This window comes from Carlito syrichta, unplaced genomic scaffold (assembly GCF_000164805.1).
Source record: "Carlito syrichta isolate Samal-C Ts95f unplaced genomic scaffold, Tarsius_syrichta-2.0.1 Scaffold316491, whole genome shotgun sequence".
Taxonomy (NCBI): Eukaryota; Metazoa; Chordata; class Mammalia; order Primates; family Tarsiidae; genus Carlito; species Carlito syrichta.
This window is the reverse complement of record NW_007260587.1, coordinates 96,296-118,591: the sequence shown is the minus strand read 5'-3', so window position 1 is coordinate 118,591 and position 22,296 is coordinate 96,296. Positions and strand designations below refer to the sequence as shown.

Sequence of the window (22,296 nt, the reverse complement as noted above, 5' to 3'; positions counted from 1 at the left end):
AGGGAGGGGTAACCTGGGACTGCCCTGCCGCTGCGGCATGGTCCCAAGGCCCTGTCCTGCGGTGACACCGGCTGCACCGCAAATGCTGCAGGCGCCACTGATCAGCCAGTTACCACCAAGGCTTCCTCTCAGTGCGTGGCCCGGTCTTTCTTAGGACGGGCTCCAGCCCCTCCCTGTTACCACCCCGTGCAGCTGTGCCCCCAGACCTTCCTCGGGAAGCCTCCATCCCTCCCCCACGGCCCTGGGTGGCGCATACAGGCGGTTTGCGCTGTGAAAGGGGATGGGCACTCGAAGAGGGGGCCCACCGCTAGAGGGGGAGGAGGAGGAGGACCGGGGCCTAGGGGCCAGGAACGGGGCGCACACCTGGTTAATTTAAAAAATTTTTTAGTGACTGACTGCTTTGTTACCCAGGCTGGTCTTGAATTTGTGGCCTCAAGCAATCCTCCTACCCCAGCCTCCCAAAGTGCTGAGATTGCAGTCATGTTCCACTGCACCTGGCATGTTTCCTTTTTTTCTTTTTATTTATTTATTTTTTTAGTTAGTTACAGTCTCACTGTATCGCCTTGACTGGAATGCAGTGGCATACTCACAGCCACTGCAGCCTCAACCTGCTGTACTCAGGCGATCCTTCCATCCCAGCCTTCTAAGTAGCTGGAACCACAGGCACGCACCACCACACCCGGCTAATTTTTTAATTTATTGTAGAGATGAGGTCTTGCCAAGTTGCCCAGACTGATCTCGAACTCACAGGCTCAGGCAATCCTCTCACCTCAGCCCCCCAAAGTGCTGGGATTATAGACATGAGCCACTGTGCCTGGCCATGTTTCCTTTTTAATTTCTGATTTTATGTATTTGGGTCTTCTCTTCTTTTTTATTTATTTAATTATTATTTTTATTTTAAAGATGTGGGGGGCTGGGCAATGGAGTGAGACTACAACTAAAAAAAAATGTGTACAGTTCAGAGTTAGGTACATAAATGGTCATCATACAGGTAAAGTTTGGATACCCTTATTGTTATGTGCCCCCCCACAGTGTCCCATTACTTCCAATCCCTTTCTTATAGTATTATGACAAATGTTCAGGGTCGGCTTATGAGTGAGTGCTTGTAGTACTCAGATCTTTGTTTCTGTGATAGATCACTGAGTTATAGACTTTAAATCCATCCAAGTTGTTGCCAAGTCCGTAATTTTGTCTTTCCTTATGGCTGCTTAATATTCCATCATGTATATGTGCCACATTTTCTTTATCCAGTCCACTTTTAATGGGAACCATGGTTGGTTCCATGTTTTTGCTATTGTGAATAATACTGCAATAAATATGTGTGTGCAGGTCTCTTTTTCATAGAGTGATTTGAGTTCCTCTGGTTATATTCCCAGAAGGGGAATTGTGGGTCATACAGAAGGTCAATTTTTTAGATCTTTTAGAAATCGCCACACTGTTTTCCATAGAGGTTGTTCCACTAGTAGTGTAGAAGCATTCCCTTTTCTCCACATCCTCTCCAATACCTGTTGTTTTTTTTTTTTCCTCTTTTTTCTTAGTCACCTAAAGTTTTGTTGATTTGTTTATTTTTTCCAAAAACCAACTTTTCATTTTGTTGTTGATCTGGGGTTTTTGTCTCAATTTTATATATTTCTGCTCTTTTTTGTGTGTGTGTGTGTTGAGAAAGCAGGATTTATTGAGAGGACAGAAAAACTTCCACAGTGAAAGGGGACCCCAGGGTTCCCTTTATTACTTTTTTCCTTCTACTAATTTTGGATATAGTTCTTGTTTTTCCAGTTCCTTTAGGTGCATTTTTTAGGTTGTTTATTTGACATGTTTGTGTTGTTTTGCTAAAGGCTTTTATTGCTATAAACTTTCCTCCTAGTACTGTTTTTACCGTGTACCATAAGTTCTGATATGTTGTTTATCCATTTTCATTTATTTCAAGAAGTTTTTAAATTTTTCTTTTAATTTTTTTATTGACCCATTGATCATTTAGAAACATGCTGTTTAAATTTCATTTATTTGTACAGTTTTCACAGTTCCTCTTGTTATTCTAGTTTTACTCTATTGTGGTTAGAAAATGTACTTGGATGGCGGGCTCGGTGGCTCAGCCTGTAATCCAGTGCCTTGGGGGGCTGAGGTGAGTGGATTGCCTGAGCCGCGGGTTCAAGACCCACCTGGGCAACTTGGTGAGACCTCATCTCTACAATAAATCAAAACATTAGCTGTATGTGGTAGTGCGTGCCTGTAGTTCCAGCTACTTGGGAGGCTGAGGTGGAAAGATCACCGGAGCCCAGCAGGTCGAGGCTGTGGTGGCCAGGAGCGGTCACTGTACTCCAGTCTGGGCAACAGAGTGAGAGTCCAACTCAAAAAAGAAAAAGAAAAAGAAAATGTACTGGTATACTTTTGACTTGTAAAAATTTGTTGAGACTTGTTTTGTGGTCTTAACATATCTGTCCATCTAACATATTTGTTCCATGTGTTGAGAACAATGTGTATTCTGCAACAGTTGACTGAAATGTTTTGTAAATGTCCAGTAGGCCTGCTTAGTCTAGTGTGTAGTTTAACTCTTGATGCTTTTTTCTTGATTTTCTGTCTGGATGATCTGTCCATTACTGAGAATGGAGTTTTGAAGTGCCCTATCATTATCAGATTGCATTCTAGCTCTATCTTTAGATCTATCAATGTTTGCTTTATATACTGGTAAGTGCCAGTGTTAGGTAATACTGGTAATTGTTCATTAATATTCTCTTGCTGCAGCGACCCTGCTACCAGAATTTCACAAACTCCCACCTGAACCCTGAGTTTCCTACAGAGGGACTTTTGACTGTGGGTGGGTGCAGGATTCTTGCTGTGGAGGGATATGGGCAGGTTTCCTTTTATTCTGTCATCTTGGTGATGTCCGCACAGGAGAATTCTTATTCTTATTTCCAGGTTATGATTGCCTTACAAAAATGCATTTTTATATTTTGCTTTTAGATATTTTAGATGTGAATGCTTAAGGTGTGACTTACCTGAACACAGCTATGATTGAATTATTTTTCATTAGTTACATTAATACTGCTCATCTGTTTAAAATTCAGATAGAAAGTTTGAATGACAAATTACAAAATGCCAAAGAACAACTTCGAGAAAAAGAATTTATAATTCTACAAAACGAACAGGAGATAAGTCAACTAAAAAAAGAAGCAGAAAGGACACAACAAAGGATGAAAGAAATGGAGATTGTAAGCACATTATTTTCTACCGAAGGAGCAAGTAATGAGTGAAATGAATCTTTAGGTTTTAAACTGATTGGTTTTAATATATAGAAACTGATTGGTTTTAATATATTGGTTGTAATATATAGAAAGTACATCATAACTCTTTTTACGCTAGTTGTTTGTGTCAGATACCTATTAGTTTCTTTAACCTTCTAAAGTATTTTTTTCTGATGATCTAAGTATAGGCAACAACAATGTCTTATTTATCTTTGTATTCCCTATAGACATTGGCATGATATCTCTCACATAGTAAATCCATAATACATGCTTATATGGTCAATGAATATTTATTGAGAACCCACTATGTAATAGACTTGAAGATACAGATATTAATAAGATACTAGGGGATCCCCCCCAAAATGGAATTATCTTTGGAGGGCGGGCCTCTTGTAGTACACTTGGAATTTGTTCCTCTGGATCAAAATCAACCAAAGTTTTTATCAGGAAATTTTGAGAAGGTTGTGTCACAGTTTACAGAAGAAGTATCCTGAGTTGTGGCAAACGGGTGACTGGTTCTTCCACCATGACAACACACCTGCCCACACCATGCCGTTTTTGACCTAAAACAGCATGGCCCTCACACCCCACCCTCCCTGTTACCCGATCTCACCCCAAGTGGCTTTTTTTTGTTTCCCTGGATGAAAAAAGTCCTTAAAGAGAAATGTTTTGCCAATGTGTAAGAGGTCAAACCAAACAATGGCGGAAACGCGAAAAAGCATCAAAATTGACAAGTTCAAAAACTGTTTTGAGCAGTGGAAAAAGTATCTCAATAGGTGTATTGCATCAAATGGGGAGTACTTTGAGGGTAACTGAAGTTTAAACATGTAAGAATAGCTACACAATTTTTTATAAATCTGGGTGTTTTGGGGTCTTCCCTCATACAGTGTTTTTTTTTTCTTGAGGAACTCTATCCAGAGAATAGATAAACAAATGATAATTGTACATTATTGAGACCAGGTGCATTGAGTTGCCAGATGAAGTTTGATGACTTCATATCATGAATTTGCATGTGTGTTGACTAGTGAATCCATTCCACCCACTTGCACTTAAAAAAAAGTGAATTTACTTCTGTGAGCTCTCCTAGATGTGTCTTTTTCTTGTTTTTAAATACTTAACTTCTTAACTTTAAAACTTCAGATATAGTACTGTATTTTGTTTGACAGACTGCTTATCTGTCTCATCCTGTAGAATATAAACCCCAATAAGGGTAGCCGCTCTTTTCTTCATTCTCTCCTGTATCCTCAACAACTAGAACAGTGCATATCACTAGTAAGCATGAACAAGGATTTGTTGAGTTATATACATATACCAAGCAGGGTCTCTGAGAATACATTTGTGTCCCAGTGGAGAAAAAAAGATTACTAGTCTGGTCATTTCAGGTTCCCTAACAAGGACTGGCAACAAATATTTACTTGGGATTTTATATTGACTTACAACATAGTTGTACCCTGGGCCTCCATTCCAGACATCAGGGACCTAGTGATTTGTACTAGTTGTCATTACCTGCCATGTAACCTCTCTCACCTAGCTGACTTTTACTGATTTATTTTTCTCTAAGAAACTTTACTGGGAATTTAACTGAGTAATATAAAACCATTTCAGAGGGAGTAACAGCCCCAGTGACAAATTTTACTTTCACAGAGAATAAGGTCATGACCATTACCCAGTGTGTAGATTATTGGTGGATTTTGGCTAGGCATGGTGGCTCATGCCTGTAATTTCAGCACTTTGGAAAGCTGAGATGAGAGGATTACTTGAGCCCAGGAGTTCAGGAACAGCCTAGGCAGCATAGCAAGACCTTATCTCTACCAAACAAAACAAACAAAAAATTCGCCGACTGTGATGGCTCTTGTGGGTACTTGGGAAGCTGAGGCAGAAAGCTCACTTGAGCCCAAGAAGTTGAAGCCATGGAGAGCCATGATCATGCACTGCATTCCTGCCTAGGAAACAGAGTAAGACCCTGACTCAAAAAAAAAAAAAAAAAAAAGGATTTATTTATCCATACTAAAATACTCTCTTTTTTTTTCTTCTTCCTTATGATACGTACTGGTATATTCTTTATCTTTGATGTGGATAATCAAATGTTAACTTCTTTTTTCTCTCTTTATATTTTCTGTCATAAATATTAGGTTTATAATGATAAAGGATTATTTTGGCTCATATATCTTTTTTTTTTTTTTTTTTTGAATCTCACTCTGTTGCCCAGGCTGTACAACTCACGCTCAAGGCCACCCCAGCATCAAACTGCTGGGCTCCAGGTATCCTCCCGTCTCAACCTTCCAAGTAGCCAGAACTACAGGCGTGCACTACCACGCCTGACTAATTTCTTTGATTTATTGTAGAGACAAGGTTTCACCATGTTGCTTGGGCTGGTCACGAACCCATGGGCTCAGGCAGTCCACTCTCCTTGGCCTCCCAAAGTGCTGGGATTATAGGCTGAGCCACCGAGCCCGGCCAGCTTGTATATCTTAAAGTCGTGTAAAATATATAAATAAAAGTCCCTGATACATTATAGTATTTTTGTCATTATCATTAAAACAATTTTTTAACTGAACATCAGTTTCACAGTGAGTGTGATATGCATTGTAGGTTAAATTTTGTAGGAATTGAGTTGAGAAAGAAAAATTCACTTATTGAAAGAAATTCAGCCAGGTGTGGTGACTGATGCCTATAATCCAAGTACTTTGGGAGGCAGAGATGAGAGGATTGCCTAAACCCAGGGTTCGAGACCAGCCTGGGCTTATTGGTGAGACCTCACCTCTACAATAAATCAAAAAATTAGCCAGGCATGGTGGCACACACTTGTAGTTCCAACTACTTGGAAGGCTGAAGCAGAAGGATTGCCTGAGCCTCGCAAGTTGAGGCTGTGGTGACTGTGAACATACCACTGCACTCCAGCCTGGATGACAGGGTGAGACTCCAACTCAAAAAGAAAAAAGAAAAATCAGAATAAAAATAGATTATCTATATATTTCATTTTGAAACCTACAAATATCTTGTGCTTTTCAGGTTATGAAAGAGCAAGAACAGTACATTGCTGCTCAGTACAAGGAGACCATAGATTTGGGGCAAGAATTGAGGCTGACCCGGGAGCAGATGCAGAACTCTCATACAGAATTGTTAGAAGCTCATCGTCAACAAGTCCAAGCAGAGAGAGAAGTAGAAAGGCTTTCTAGTGAGCTGGAAGAGATAAAGCAACTCTCTCAAGAGAAAGTAATCCCTATTCTAAGTAATTTTGTTACTGATAATCTTAAAATTTTTAGTATTCACTTTTTTGGACTGTAGAATATAGTTCTGCAATAATGAACTGTGTTGCACCGCAGTATGAATATACTTAATGTCACTGAATTACACACCTTAAAATGGTAAATTTTATGTATGTTTTACTACAATTTTAAAAAGAAAAAAATTAACTTTGTAACATGATTAGGAAATCTTTCAGAACTGAGTTTTGGCCAAATTAATTAGTTCTCAATAAAATGAGTTATAAAAGCTCTTTTAGACTTTCAGGTGAGTTTGAGCTCTCACTTGGAAAAAATAAAGCTAATAAATCTTTTCTGAGTAAAAATTTTTATATTTGTAGCCATTTTTAAAAATGAAAACTGACAGTCTATATTTGCAACTACTAAGGAAATCTGCAGTTTTCAAATGCTTGGAGAGGTAAAATGCTTTTAAAAATCAAGAGTAAGAATATAAATTTTATTTTCCCAGTATTTTGTAGGAGGTTAACAACGTGGCTTAACAATATTGAGATTGGTAGCCTTTGAGAAAAATGTGTTTACTGGTGTTACAGAAACATTTTGCTTTCTATTATGATTATGAATTCAGCATAGGAATTAAGTTAAAATATTTTACCTTTAATTATGGTTAAACTTAAGTGTATTATTATTGATATCTCTGGATGGTTAGACTAATAAAGAATATATAAGGGAATTTGTATTCTTTTTTTTATATAGTGTATATTTGGAATTCTACTAGGAAATGGGACGTTACCTACTTTTATCCCATTTCTGCCCTTATTAATAGTGTCTAAGTATGTAGTACAATTGGTTAGCAAGCTAAGCTCACTAATCATAAAAGTGAATTAAGGTGTGGAATTGTTTAATTGACAGTTTTTTTTACTCTCATATTTTAACCCAAAATCAAATATACATTCTTATGTTTAATGTTTTGATGTAGGGCCAAACCTTGGTTCTTTTTGTATAAGACATTTGACTAGAATTCAACCTAGTCTTTCTTATACCACAATTATATTTCATCATCTATAGTTTCCAATTTTGGTTTCTTCAAAGTATAAGAAAAATTAATTAAAATATATTTGTAAATCAATCAGGGCGTAACATCTGTTACATTTTTTGGGGGTCTCCTGAAATATTTTTAAACTATTTTGATTGCTTCTAATTGGGCAGCAAATGTGTGTGGCTCTTTTATTGAGCTGTTTCAAAGCATTACTTAGTTTTTACATAAAAGCCTTTTTTGCATGCATCTTTCATCCATGTTCATATATATAATAAAATTACATAATTAAAATCATAAGCACAACTAGCTAAACAAGCTTAAGTAGGTTTGGATAAAACCCCAACAGACTTGATGAACAGTGTATCCGGTGAGCAAAAATGCACAGGCAAACCTAAGAGTAGACTGTTGTCTGCTAAAGTTTAGCATCCTGTTATTTGTTATACAGAAAGCATTGGTTAGTGAACATCTATTTTATTATGATAGCAAAGAATCTACTAGTACTGTCATTAGTAGTCTTTTTAAATTTCTAGATTTTAAAGTGTACCATTTAATATGCTAACTTTGTGTGTGTTTATGTCATATAAAAAAACTAAGCTACTTTCATAAATGACTGCATTGGTTTAGCTATAATAACCAAATAAGAAAGTTTTTATTCAATATGATATTTTTAAGGAAGCCCATGGAAACCATTTAGCTGAAGAATTGGGGGCTTCTCAAGTACGTGAAGCTCATTTAGAAGCAAGAATGCAAGCAGAAATCAAGAAATTGTCAGCAGAAGTAGAATCTCTTAAAGAAGCTTATCATATGGAGGTAAGGAAAAATTTAACTTGTTCCAGTAATACCCGGTAAAGTGGGTTGACCTAGCTGGACAAAAGTATGAGTCTAGCTCTTAAAGTGTTCATTATAGAATAACATGTTGAGGTCTTCATTTCTAGTAGTCTAAACATACAACTTTGACTTCATTTCTTCTAGAGAGTTAATTTACTAGATGTGCTGGATAATATGCTAATATATGCTTGAATTCCTCAATATTTGTTCTCACAGTAAATTAGATAGAGGCAATACTAGAACCTTTTTTATCTTTTTAAAAACTACATTTGAAGATATTACTCCAAATCTTTGTATATGATTTAAACAAATTACTAATTTAGGTGCTAATAAACCATTTTTCTAATACAGGAAGGGTCGGAAATACATTTATGTTAAGGGAGTTTGGTAACATTTCTGTGAGTGATCAATGGGGCTTGTAGTGATCATCTTGCTTAAATGCATTTAGATTCAGATCTGTTTGAAGACATTGTGCCTGCCAAACAAAACACATTTGCAAGCTGAATCCAATCCTCAGGCCAAGAAATTGCAACCCCTGGGCTTTAGAAACAATGTGAATGAATGATGGTGGACTCATATTTATATAATTGATGTTAGCAGCTCAACTCAGTGACCATCAGTCAGTATTAGGCCATCCTAAGGTGCTTGACCTTCACTACTCATTACATTTTTATTATATGGCTCATATTTTGTTTTTACCTGTAAATAATTTTACCCAATTTTTTAGTGAAATTATTTATAAACAGTACATAAATTGTAATAATTGACTTTAGTGCTGTATTGCTTTTTGTTTTTTTTTTTCTGGAGACAGGATTGATTTCTGTCATCTGTCACCTAGGCTGGAGTGTAGTGGTACAATTATAGCTTACTGCAGCCTCAAACTCTCAGGCTCAAGCGATCCTCCTCCTTCAGCCTCCTGAGTAGCTAGGACTACGGAATGTGCCACCATGCCTAGCTGATTTTTTTTGTATTTTGTAGAGATGAGGTCTCTCTGTGTTGCCCAGACCGGCCTCAAACTCCTCCTGCCTTAGCCTCCAAGTAGCTGAGACTACCAGTGTGCACCACTGCTATTTAATATTTGGTACTAATATTTTAATGTATAAAATATGTAATTTTTTTCTTTTTGATAGTTGACAGAAATTTATTTTAAAGCATTTGTTGTTTGAATATAAAAATGAGAGGATATGTTATTAAAGTAATAGAAAAAGGTATCAATTTAAAAAATTTTTTTTAATTTTAAAGATGTGGGATACAATTCAGGGTTAGGTGCATAAGTGATCATTGTACAAGTGAAGTTTGGGCCTCACATTGGTTCTCATTTCGCCTGGTTTGGGAGCAGATACCCTTATTAGTGTTAGGTCCCCTCCCCTACCCCCGGCAGTGACCTGCTACTGCCAATCCCTTTCATGTAGTATTATGATAAATGTTCAGGGTCCACTTATGAGTGAGAACATGTGGTACTACATGTGGTACTCAGTTCTTTGTGGGATCAATAATTTTTAACAATTTTTTAAAAATACAGATTTCAGAATTGTCAGAAAAGACACAATAATAAATGCAAAACTTCTGATTTTTTTTTAATGTGAATGAGACTTTTTTAATTGTGGAAAATTTTAAACATATTCAAAAACAGAACAGTATAAATTCTCCTGTATTTATTTTTGAATGTTAATAATTGTCAATTCATAACAAATTTTATTTTGTCCATAAATACATTGACAACTTTCTTTTATCTAAAAGGGAAAACTTTTGAGAATGAAAAGGTATGCTGTTAGTAGTACATCAGGACACCAGGCATAAAAGCCAGACAGTCCTGGGCATGCTGGGAAATTGATCAACATGTCTACCCTCACTCACTTCCCTTTCTGCCCTTCCCCATACCCACATGTGATTTTAAGCAAATTTCAGAGATCATTATTTCATATGCACACATTTCAGTAAGTATCTGCAAAAGATAAGGATTGTTTTTAGAAACCATAACCACAATACCATTATCACACCTAAAAATTGACAGCGATTCCTTAATCTCATCAACGAGAGCCATTCATTGTTCAGATTTCCCCAATTGTCTCAAAAATGTCTTTATTGTTTATCTGTTCAAATCAGGACCCGAGGCCATTGCATTTGTTTAACTATTCTTAAGTAAATTTAAGATGATAGCTTCCATTTTATTTGTTGACAAATCAGATGTTTGTAGCAATAAACAGAATTTATTTTTTTTTAAAAGAAGAAATAATTGGAAGTGGAAGGTATTAGAATGTTGTTGAAACCAATTCCACTCTATTTCCTTTTTCAATTTGGGGGCTATATAGATGATTTCACATCAAGAAAACCATGCAAAGTGGAAAATTTCTGCTGACTCTCAAAAGACTTCTGTACAGCAACTAAATGAACAATTAGAGAAGGCAAAAGTGGAGTTAGAAGAAGCTCAGGACACTGTAAGCAATTTACATCAACAAGTCCAAGACAGGAATGAAGTAATTGAAGCTGCAAATGAAGCATTTCTTACTAAAGTACGTAAACATTTAAAAGTAAAAAAGTGTATCTATGAAAAAGTAAATGTATGCCTTATTTCTTCTGTCCTTGTAGTTTGTAGAGGACTATAAGAGCAATTATTGATCTGTTTGAATAAAAAGCATTTTAGTTAGGACATTGAATTTGGGAAATTATTAATATGTGCATCATGTTACCACAGTATAAATAATTTATAAATGTTCCAATATAAACTCATCTAATCATAATATTTACTCTAGAGGGTTTTATACTGGATATACCTAGAAAGTAGAAACATTTTTCAAAATTAGTAAAGTTTCTTTAAAAATCATAAAGTAGAAAATACAAGTTTATATTCAGATTTTTTTTACTGGATTTGGATATAGACATCATTTTTAAAACAACCTGTTGCTACTTACGCACCTTTATTGATAAAGGCAGTTTTTTCTGGAATTTGAAATTAATGTCAATATTGATGCACAGAGATTTAAAAAATTAACATTGGTTCAAACCTGCCAATATACAGGGTACAGTTACCAGTGAAGCCCCTCAAAAAGAACAAACTGATAATTGTGATTTCACAGCAAAATGGAAGTTATCAAAAACGAAAATCAACTCGATCAAATAATAACTTAGCATGATTTCTAGTTATAAAGCTGAACACTTAAATTCCTTTTATAATAGAATTGATAGTTACAATACTAGAGGAAAGGTGAATGGACATAATCTAAAATTATGTTTGGGTTGAACACTTATTGATGCTTTCATTAAAACATGTATATTCTTAGTGTTCTGGGATTTACAACATTCTTACAATATTACAAGTTTTGTTGTGAAAAAGTTGACCCTAAAAAATTAGATTCTACATTGTATCCCTTGTCATAGTAGTTATCACTCCTGCTCACTTGCTACATACTACCAATGAGAAAAATACAATTAGATTGTGCATATCACTTATTCACTTAGAAGATTTCAAGTTCAACTACTTAGGAAATTGCTAGAATACTGGCTAAGTAGCAGCTTTTTAAATGTGAACCATAGATATAGAGATTTTAGAACACGTACTGTGATTAGTCAATAAATCAGTCAGAAAATAGAATGTCCATGTTGGCTGACAGTAGCTCTCAAAGTTACCCTCAGCTGACTCTAAAGTCTAGACTGAAAAGGAGTTGGGAAGGGTAAGAAAGAAATAGAAAAGAAAGGCTAATAGAAGAGCAGAGGCAGGCATCACTGTAACAATTAGAAGTAACTGTAAATAATAGCTACAGTAAACGGCATCACGTAAACGGCAGTGATGAACAAAATCAGAAATAAAAAGAAAGAGTTTAAGGTAACTGATCTTTCTAGTTCACTTTCTGTAGTACCCTAACTAGTACCCCAGTATTTGAGAGCAACTAGAGCAAGGGCAAAAACCATTTTCTGAGAGTTCTGAAGACATCACTGTATTATGGCACACTACAGTGAATTCACAACTGTTGAATTATGTGTGATATATTCAGTATACTACATCTCATTGTAAAAGTTACATTGTTAAACTGTGAGTTAAATGGAATTCTACTTATCTGAGATACTAGATAATGCATAAGAGGAGAAAAAACTCCAGCTGTGCATAACCCTATTAATTGCAGTTGTAAGAATGTGAATGTAAGATTTATGACAAAAAAGTTGACACTCTAGACTCTTAAAAATAGTATAAATCATATTTATCTAGATAACAATAAAAACATGAACTGAAATAGGCATGTTAAACTTTTATTTTGTAGTCACACTGTAGTTATGACAGTTTTAGTTATAAACACAGTATTTTTAGAAACCAATCTTAAGAACAGAAACTATAGATTAAAAGTGACTAATTCGGACATATTTTTTGTGGATATCTTTTAAAAGAGGAGAATGTATTTGAATGGGAGCTTACTTATATTATTAAACTTTCAAAATTAAAAATCATCTCTTTCTTTTTCTCTTCTTTTTTTTTTTTTTTTTTTTTGAGTCAGGGACACACTCTGTTGCCCAGGCTCGAGTGCAGTGGCATGATCATGGCCATTGCAGTCTCGACCTGCTGGGCTCAGGTACTTTTTCTGCCTCAGCCTTCCAAGTAGCTGGAACTACAGGCACACGCCACCATACCCTGCAAATTTTTTTGATATATTGTAGAGATGAGATCTCACCAAGTTGCCCAGGCTGCTCTTGAACCCCTGGGCTCAGGCAATTCTCTCGCTTCTGCCTCCCAAAGTGGTGGGATTATAGGCATGAGCCACTGCACCCAGCTTTATGGTTTTTTAAGGCCTTATGGTTTTTTATTGTATGCAGTGTCACTTTTAGGATCTGAAAGTTGGGTCAGAGGACCCAAATGAGACTTGGAAAAAAGCAGAAAAGAAAAGTGTTTTTAATAAAGATGGACTTATTTAAATTATTAATCACTTTTTAAAAGTTTTTTTCTTTGAAAAATTTCTAGTATAATAAAGCTTTCCTATAATGAGAACATATAAAGCAGAATAGCTAATATCTATTTTTTCCCTATTAGAAATTCTGGAGGGAGTTTTTGTGTGTGTGTCTGTGTGTGTTAGATTAATTTTTAAAAAGTGTACCTCTATATTTTTACAGAGAAATTTTTAGATGTAAGATTTCAATCTTGAATAGAAATCGATATTGTCATTAGCACTAAAAAATTGTATGAGGAAATCTAGTTTTCATGGAATTCCTAAGAATACTTTAAGCATATTTCAAATGATCATACGTAGTTGTTTCAAAGTAGAGCAATTTAAAATGTAATGGGCTTAAGCAGAGCTTGAAAAATTCTCGGGAATTGTAAACAGAATTCCTGAACTGTGACAAAAATTGACTCAGGTGACTTCTAAGAATCTATAATTTTCTAAGTAGTTCATTCATTTAATGGAAATGTGTTGAGTACCTACTATGTACCCATTTTTCTACAGGAACCAGAGTTAACCAGATTACAAGCCAAAATTTCTGGACATGAAAAGGCAGAAGACATCAAGTTTCTATCAACCCCATCTCCAACAGAAACTGAGTCTGATAACCTAGACCCAAAGTTTGCCGAACGTTCTCACACATCTTTTTTCAAGTGTAGAAAACTACGTCGTTCTATTAGTGCCTGTGACCTTAGAATCAAAACTCATGGTGATGAAGATCTTTCTGAAGAATTACTACAGGACTTAAAGAAAATGCAATTAAAACAGCCTTCAACATTAGAAGAAAGCCATAAGGATCTGACTTATACCCAGTCAGACTCATTTAAAACTCTCACATATAACCTAGAAAATGATAGTTCTGAGAATAATGACTTTAGTACTCTTAGTGGAATGCTAAGATACATAAACAAAGAAGTAAGACTGTTAAAAAAATCTTCTGTGCAAACAGGTGCTGGTTTAACTCAGGTATGTATTTTGTATATTGTAAGTTATAATAATTTTTGTCCAAATAATATTTTATTACTTAGAGGAAAATCATATATTTAAATGAAAAACTAATATTAGAAAAAGAAAAATTTTTTAATTTTATATGTTAAGTAAGAGTAATACTAAAAAAATACACTTCTCTAGATGATAATATAATAGTGGGAAGTGGGGAGGCAGAGGGAGACAGAGCAGGAATGCAATGAAAAATAGGAAGAAGAAGTACGTGAAGAGAGAAATTAAGAGAAAGTAGGCTCTGTGGTTTTCATGTTTTCATGACTTGATCAGAAGTTACTGTTTACCAGGGCTTTGTACAACAGAATAAGTTATTGTTGCCTGTCACTTACCTTTGTAAAGTTGATTTATTGATTAGTCATTATTGAAAAGCATGAATAAGGCAAACTTTCATCATCTTTATAACTTTTGACCCTAAAATATTTCTTTACTTAATGTTCATCTTCCCTTCTTTTCTTCTATGCCTCGACCTGCTGGGCTCCGGCGATCCTTCCGCCCCAGCCTTCCGAGTAGCTGGAACTACAGGCACGCGCTACCACGCCCAGCTCATTTTGATTTATTGTAGAGATGAGGTCTTGCCAAGTTGCCCAGGTGGGTCTCGAACCCACGGACTCAGGCATTCCACTCACCTCAGCTTCCCAAAGGCGCGGGATTACAGGCTGAGCCACTGAGCCCAGCTTCTTCTATTTCTCTTTAAGGAGAAAATATTATTATTTCTCTCCTTTTTTAGAGATAACTTTTTGAACATGTACTTTCTGGCCTTTAAACTCTTGCTTATTTTGCTACTCTGCTTCTTCATTTAACCCACATCTTCAGCTTTCCTTATTTTCCTCTTTTTTTCATTTTCAGACATCTTAAATTCATATCCACTCTAAGCCATGTGCAGGAAGACTGAGGCAAAAGGATTACTTGAACCTAGGTGTTCAAGACCAGCCTCGGAAACATATTGAGACCCCCCATCTCTACAAAAAATAAATAGAAAAATTTGCCAGGAGTGATTGCACACACCTGTAGTCCTCGCTACTCTGGAACCTAATCTGGGAGGATCACTGGGGCCAGGAGTTTGATGCTGCAGTGAGCTCTGATCATGCCACCACACTCTAGCCTGGGAGACAGAGCAAGACTCTCTCTCTTAAAAAAAAAAAAATGGCTGGACTCTGTAGCTCAGCCTGTAATCCCAGCACTTTGGGAGGCCGAGGCGAGGGGATTGCCTGAGGCTGAGACCAACCCAGGCAACTTGGTGAGACCTCATCTCTACAATAAATCACAAAAAGTTAGCCGGGCATGGTAGTACACGCCTGTAGCTCTGGCTACTTGGAAGACTGATGCGGAAGTATCATCGAGCCCAGCAGGTCGACCAGGGAGTGACCGTAAGTGTGCCACTGCACTCCAGCCTGGGCCACGGAATGAGACTCCAACTCAAAAAACAAACAAAACAAAACTGTATCCAGTTGTTCAAAGAACTGGATTCTTAAAATCCAGTCAGAGTTATATTTTACAAGCATTTAGTTTTCTTGATTGCCAGTCATAGTCTACCGAGTTTTAAATGCATTAACCACAGTTAATACTCATAACTTTAAACTCACACAGCTCATGAGCTTCAGTCACATTACTTGTGTTGACTTTTTTTCTCAATAGAGGGAACTGGCTCTTTGGGTTGCTCAGAACTCTATTCAGTGTTCCATTTTTGTCATCTCTAGGATCCATGCTTGACAAATGCTCACCTATAAGTCATCTTTAATTCTCTAATGGCCACTACTTGCACGTTATACTCTAATCTTAAGGGAAGGGTAACTGAAGACATCTTAATGCTTTTTCTAAAGGGCTTATATTTTTTCTCTAATTTCATTGTCTTTTTTAATGGAAGGTGAGAAAATTCAGAACTAAGACTACTGTTTAATGAAACTTTAACTTACTTTGGTTTTGCTATTTTTAACTGCCTCATGGTCATTTACTTGTGTGTTACACTAATAGATGTGTACCACTTTGTAAAATTTGGTGTAAGAGATATTTTAAGTTAGAATGTAGAGCCTGATCTACAGGCTAGTCCTGGTACTCAGCTTATTTTACTTACTACTTAAGTACAACATTGCAGTAGACTCCAATTTGAAAGCAGGATTTTTAAACTCTTTTAAGCCAAGGAAATGGTTGTTTAAACAAAATGTTAGAAAGAAACCCAATATGGCATACAGATACAAAGGTAATTTGTCTGATTGGGGGTGGGATGTGTCTGACCTTTACATACTTAAGTCTCTTTTTATGGCCGCTCATGTAAAAGCTCCAGTAAGGAAAACAAGCAGGAGCCTAGGGTACCAAGGGAGGGGAGCACCAGGGTTTTTTGCCCTAGCTATCAGGCCCTTAACTTTTTTCTGCCACACTTGATTTTAGTAGAATTTTTTTATAATTTATCTGCCATGTTCAGATTTAGTCGGCATTGTTAAAAAATAATTTTCTAGCCGGGCACGGTGGCTCAAGCCTGTAATCCCAGCACTTTGGAGGCCAAGGTAAGAGGATTGCCTGAGCCCACAGGTTCAAGAACAGCCTGAGCAACTTGGCTAGACCTCATCTCTACAATAAATAAAACAATTAGCTGGGCATGGTATCGTGCACCTGTAGTTCCAGCTGCTTAGAAGGCTGAGGCAGAAGGACTGCCTGAGCCCAGCAGGTCAATGCTGGAGTGGCCATGAGCATGCCACTGCACTCCAGCCTGGGTGATGGAGTGAGACTCCAACTCAAAAAAAAAAAAAAAAAAAAAGAATCATTTTCTGTGGTATGATGGATGACTAAAATTTAAAAGTTTGGTTTGAAGCTGTCATCAGATATCACACTTGTTTCTGACACATGGTGTGAGTTTCAAAAGCAGCAGGCCAGGTCTTAATAGTATCTAACTCATCAACTGATTTGTCTAAAGGATTCTTAAGCAATGGAGGGCTAGGGGATACCATTGTTGGACTGTGTATAAAACATCAGCTATACTTAATCCAGTCCTGCTCCAGAAAGTACAATCTTGAAGTCCACTGGTACAATGGAAAGAACATGGAAATGGGTATATGAGAAGTGTTTAATAAGGGTTAGCTCCCTGTCTTGTGTTGTAACCCAAATAGTGATTTTCTTAATGGTTAACTCTGTTGGCAATCCCCTTCACAATCAAGCCTCTAATACAGCAGTATTCTGTACAAAATCTTAAGATTCTTAACAAAATCTTAAGATTCTTAACAAAATCTTCAAATCTCAAAAAATTACATTTTAACACAGTTTCAAGGAGCTCAGAGACCTCTCATTAACTCTTGTTCTAATCTTGTTTTGGATTAAAGTAGTGGAAGTGCTGTAAATAACTGATTCATCAGCGAATTCACAGTTTGTTAGAAATTTATCAGAAGTATTATTTATATCCATCCTATTTCCCAAAAAGGGGATTGTAAGTAGTTTATAAGATATGGTATGTATACCATGAAGTAAGATGAAAAGTAAGAATTCAGAAAATCAGCTATAGGGAAAACAAAGATTAAAAAAAAATTAAACAGTACAGGTAAAATACCTAGAGACATGATAAAGATTTATGACCCAAGTAAAGACCAAGGTTATTACAAGACAATCTGACCTATATTTTCAAAATCTCCTTGGTCTTTTCCTTCTGTTTTTCTACTTTTCTATGTTTTTGTTTGTTTGTTTTTGAGTCAGGGTCTCACTCTGTTACCCAGGCTGGAGTGCAGTAGCACTCATCATCACGGCTCATCATCGCCTCAACCTCCTGAGCTCAGGTGATCCTCCCGCCTCAGCCTCCTGAGTAGGCTGGGACTACAGGCACGCATCACCATGCCTGGGTAGTTTTTCTTTTTCTTTTTTGTAGATATGAGTTCTCGCTATATTACTTAGGCTGATTCTTGTTCTCTATGTTGTACGACTTTTATATGCAAATATTTCTGTACTTCTTTTCTATCATTTCCTTCTTTTCATATCTATTTTCCATTGACTTTTTTCATGCAGCTGTCAACCTTTACCCTCAATCAAACCATGTGACACTGATATCTAAACTTATTTTTATGTTCCCTATTTTTGAGTTTTAAAATTATTTTAGTTTGGCTGTGTGCAGTGGCTCACGCCTATAATCCCAGACTTTGGGAGGCAGAGGCGAAAGGATTGCCTGAGGCCAAGGGTTCGAGACCTGCCTGGGCAACTTGTGGAGACCTTGTTTACAATAAATTTAAAAATTAACCAGGCGTGGTGGGGCATGCCTGTAGTTCCAGCTACTTGGAAGACTAAGACGGAAGTATCACCTGAGCCCAGCAGATCAAGGCTGTGGTAGCCATGAGCATGCCACAGCACTCCAGCCTGTGGGACAGAGTGAGACTCCGACTCAAAAAAAAAAATTATTTCTGTTTAACTTCACATTTATACTCACCTCCTCAGACCAAAATTATTTGCTTTTTATATCTATGTGGCTCATTATTGACTTTTTTTAATTCATGTTTTTCGGTTGACTAAATATTTCCACTTGCTTTAAAGTATGCTCCTGATTATTATAGTGAACTTTTAATGCTAAATCAGTATGAGAATATTTTAAATATTAACCTATTACTTTACATTATTCCAGGGAGAAAATGTATAATTAAAAGAAGATATTGATGTGATGAAAAAATGGAATTTTTGGTACTGTGCTAAGTTTACTTATTATATGTAGCTCATACTTCATAGAAGCTGTTATTTTATTGATTTTGAATAAACTTTATATTTCAATATTTATAAAGAAAACCCTTTCTTCTAAAAATTATGTTTTTAGAGAAAATTAATTAATTTTATTTATTACTTGTTGGTTTAAATTTGCAGCTTTCCTTTGTTTTTTTAATAAAAATAATTGTTAAACTGCATATGCATGTTGAGTAATTTCAATTTTAATCAGATTGTTTACTTTTCTAGTACTAAATTTTAAAAATGAGTGATACAAATTTGGAGTCATTCTGCCACAGGTTTATAATCATACTAATAATGGCTGACTTTTAGTGAATGTTTACTATTTATCAGGGACTATTCTTGTTACTTTATTTCTATTAACTCCTTTTATCCTCATAACAAGTCTATGAAGTAAATACAATCTTTATTCCTGTTTTACAGGTAGAATTACTTAACATAATGATACAAGTTGTGTATTCTAAAGAAATTGATTTGTTGTAAGTATCAAGAGATAGACTTTGGGTTAGTGACTCTATTTATACATAATAGCTCCAGAGTAGAATAAAAATAAGGCAGCACTATTAAGATGACATATTTAAGCCTTAAAATTTAAAAATCTGTCAAGAGATTTGATGTCTTTACACCATATATTGAATTTGTGAAATATAAATGTATTCTTAGAAAGTAATATGGAGCTAATATTTTCTGATAATTAGATGCTAAAGCTGTTAATATGTTACTAGTAGCATTTGGACAACACAAGTTCAGAATTTGTAATTATTTGTCAGGAGTACAATAAAGTTTATCTTTTGCCTCTGCTTACTAGTGACTTGACCCTGAGAGGTAAGTTACTGATTCAGTCTTCTCAGCCAGCATCTTTGCTTCCCTTGCCTCTTACTGTGTACTATGTGCTTTGTCAGTTCTTATTCATAGACCACTGGGCATTTATGCATAATGCTCATATGTACATCTGACACCTTTATACATTGATAGTTTCCAATCTGAGTTGGACTCTCAACAATTCTTTACAAACTTTAACCTTTTCCTTTGCTTCCTTTCCTTTCCTCATTGCAAGTTGATTATTTATTCTTCTTTTCAACCCTCTCATTACTCCTTCTCACATACTCTCAAAAAATAACTTAGCCATATACTGCATAGAAAATTTTTCAGGTACAAACTTCTATTCTTTTAGCTCTTTCTCTCTCTCAATTTCCTTCATCTTTCTAGACCTGCCCATATCAGTGGACATTCATATTTTTTCTTTCCTCCTACCTCTAATGACCTATTTCTCTCCAACGTTTTCCCCTACTTCTTTCCTGTATCTTTAACCCATCCCTTTGATTTCTTCTTTTCATATAAACATATTCAAGTTCTTATAATGGTCTAAAAAAACAAAAACAAAAGATACCTTTATACCACCCACCCATCAAGAAAATGCTGTCTCCCCATCATACTTAGTGAACTATCACAAAAACAAAGAACTGAATACTACATGTTCTCACTTATAAGTGGGCTCCGAACACTAGTCACATTAGCACAAGGTGGAGATTGGCAGATGCTTGGAGCTTCTAGGGAGGCAGGGAGAAGAAGAGGTGTATGTGGAAACACAACGGGTACCTAGTCCACTACCAGAAAGAGTGAGGGCCAGTTAGATGCCCAAACTTCACCTACATGCAGCCTACTTGTATAGCAAATACTCACTTATACCCCATAACTCTAAGATAAAATAATTTTTTTTAAAATGCTGTTTCCTCATTGTGTAATTTTTTGTTTGACCTTTTCCACATTCCACTTCATTCACATAGTTGCCTCTATTATTTATCATATTTTTATAAAAGAAAAGAAAAGGTAAGCGCTTTTCTTGGGTTATATAAGTGTAGCGGCTGAGATTAGAACCAAGTACATTTCCTTTTACTTCTCTTTAACATCCATTTTCAGTCTCCTTGTCTGCCTGCCTCTAAAATATTGGGGTTCTCTGGGTATCTACTTTGTATCTCTCTTCTTAAGGGATATGTTTTTCTAAGATAATCTCATCCAATTATATTGCTTCAATAGGAATCATTCTCTTCCAATACAACGGTAACCTGCTAAAGTGGTTAAGAACATGGAATTTGAGTAGATAAACTTATACTCCCAACCATGATGGAATAATTGGTATTGATCCTACCTTTGTGGCCTACACAATTGTAATAGTAGACAAAATATACAAGATGTCTCTTTCTAGGCATTGAACTACAGCACAAGACTTTTCCTTAGAAGAAGGGAAACATTCAAAGTTAGCCCCACCTCTTGCCTAGGCGCTCATATTATACCGAGCTGAGGAGGCAGATATCAGAGTGAGGGTTGCCACAATGGCTAGAATTTATGGGGTAGAATACCTGAGATGAGGAAACTTTTTAGAGAGGGCAGTCACATAAGACTGAGCAAAACCATCAGGTTCTTTGTAAAAGGCAGGTTTCACATGTGCTGAATGGAAATTTGAAAGACTTAATAAAGAGTAGCTGCTGTGGAACTGAGTGGAAGAGGGACACCAAAAACTGCACAGTGCTGGGAAATGTAATTCTGGCCCAGCCATAGAACAAGATAGTTGCTAAGCACTTTAGCATTCAGTTAAAACATCATACATGCCAAACTTTAGAAATAAGACCAAGCCATAGAGTTAAAGACTACACCATCAAACTAAAAACCAAAATAGACTCACTCTAGCAAAGAATAAAGCCAAGCCTAAGGGGATCAGTAATATAACTCAACACCATTTAAAGGAAGGCAAAATAATCCAGAGTTACTATTATGTGTTAGTCACAATGTCCAGCATACAACAAAAATGTACTCGACATGAGAAGAAAAATATGACCCAAAATGTAGAGAAAAGGCAGTCAATAGAAACCAACTCCAGACTGCACCTGGTGGGGAAGGGGTGGATGTTTGTGACTTTGTATCTGTTCTTGTCTGTCTGCCTGTCTGAATTTGTCCTCAGGGGATGCCTAAGGGTGACTATAAGCTGAAAAACATTTGAAAAACATGCTCGGAGTTCAGAAAACATAACTGAGACCAGGGGTTGGAGTGCCTGTCTATCCATTCTGGCACTCAGCTGTAGGGGGAGAAGCTATGTGAATTAACATCTGTAGAGTCACATCTGGGCAAATGCTACATCCCTGACAGAGACACCCAATAAATTCTTACTGAACCAAGTATTTGAAGAAAGAAACCAACTCCAAGATGTTGGAATTGCCAGACTGTAATGTAACTTGTAAGGATTTTTGAAGATTTAAAGAAAAAGATGGGCATAATGAGTGAACAGTTGAAAAATCGTAGCAGACAAATAGAAACTATGAAAGGTATAAGATAGAAACCTAGAGAATCCCAATATTTAAATGTAGGCAGACAAA

General features: G+C 36.2%; 1 protein-coding gene across 3 annotated transcripts in view; it reads left to right on the top strand.

Moving 5' to 3' along the window:
- CCDC18 (coiled-coil domain containing 18) overlaps positions 1–19,104 on the top strand; it is a 97,873-nt gene extending 78,769 nt beyond the window's left edge. Inside the window, exons 23-28 of one of the 3 annotated variants that reach the window (XM_021707302.1) lie at positions 3,066–3,209; positions 6,255–6,458; positions 8,157–8,294; positions 10,625–10,825; positions 13,742–14,203; positions 18,831–19,104. In XM_021707302.1, the coding sequence (XP_021562977.1) occupies positions 3,066–3,209; positions 6,255–6,458; positions 8,157–8,294; positions 10,625–10,825; positions 13,742–14,203; positions 18,831–18,845 (1,164 nt within the window). In that variant the 3' untranslated portion in view covers positions 18,846–19,104. The remainder of the gene's footprint in view (positions 1–3,065; positions 3,210–6,254; positions 6,459–8,156; positions 8,295–10,624; positions 10,826–13,741; positions 14,204–18,830) is intronic. The other 2 variants (XM_021707303.1, XM_021707304.1) reach the window with 2 other exon arrangements.
- The last annotated feature ends 3,192 nt before the right edge of the window (positions 19,105–22,296 follow it).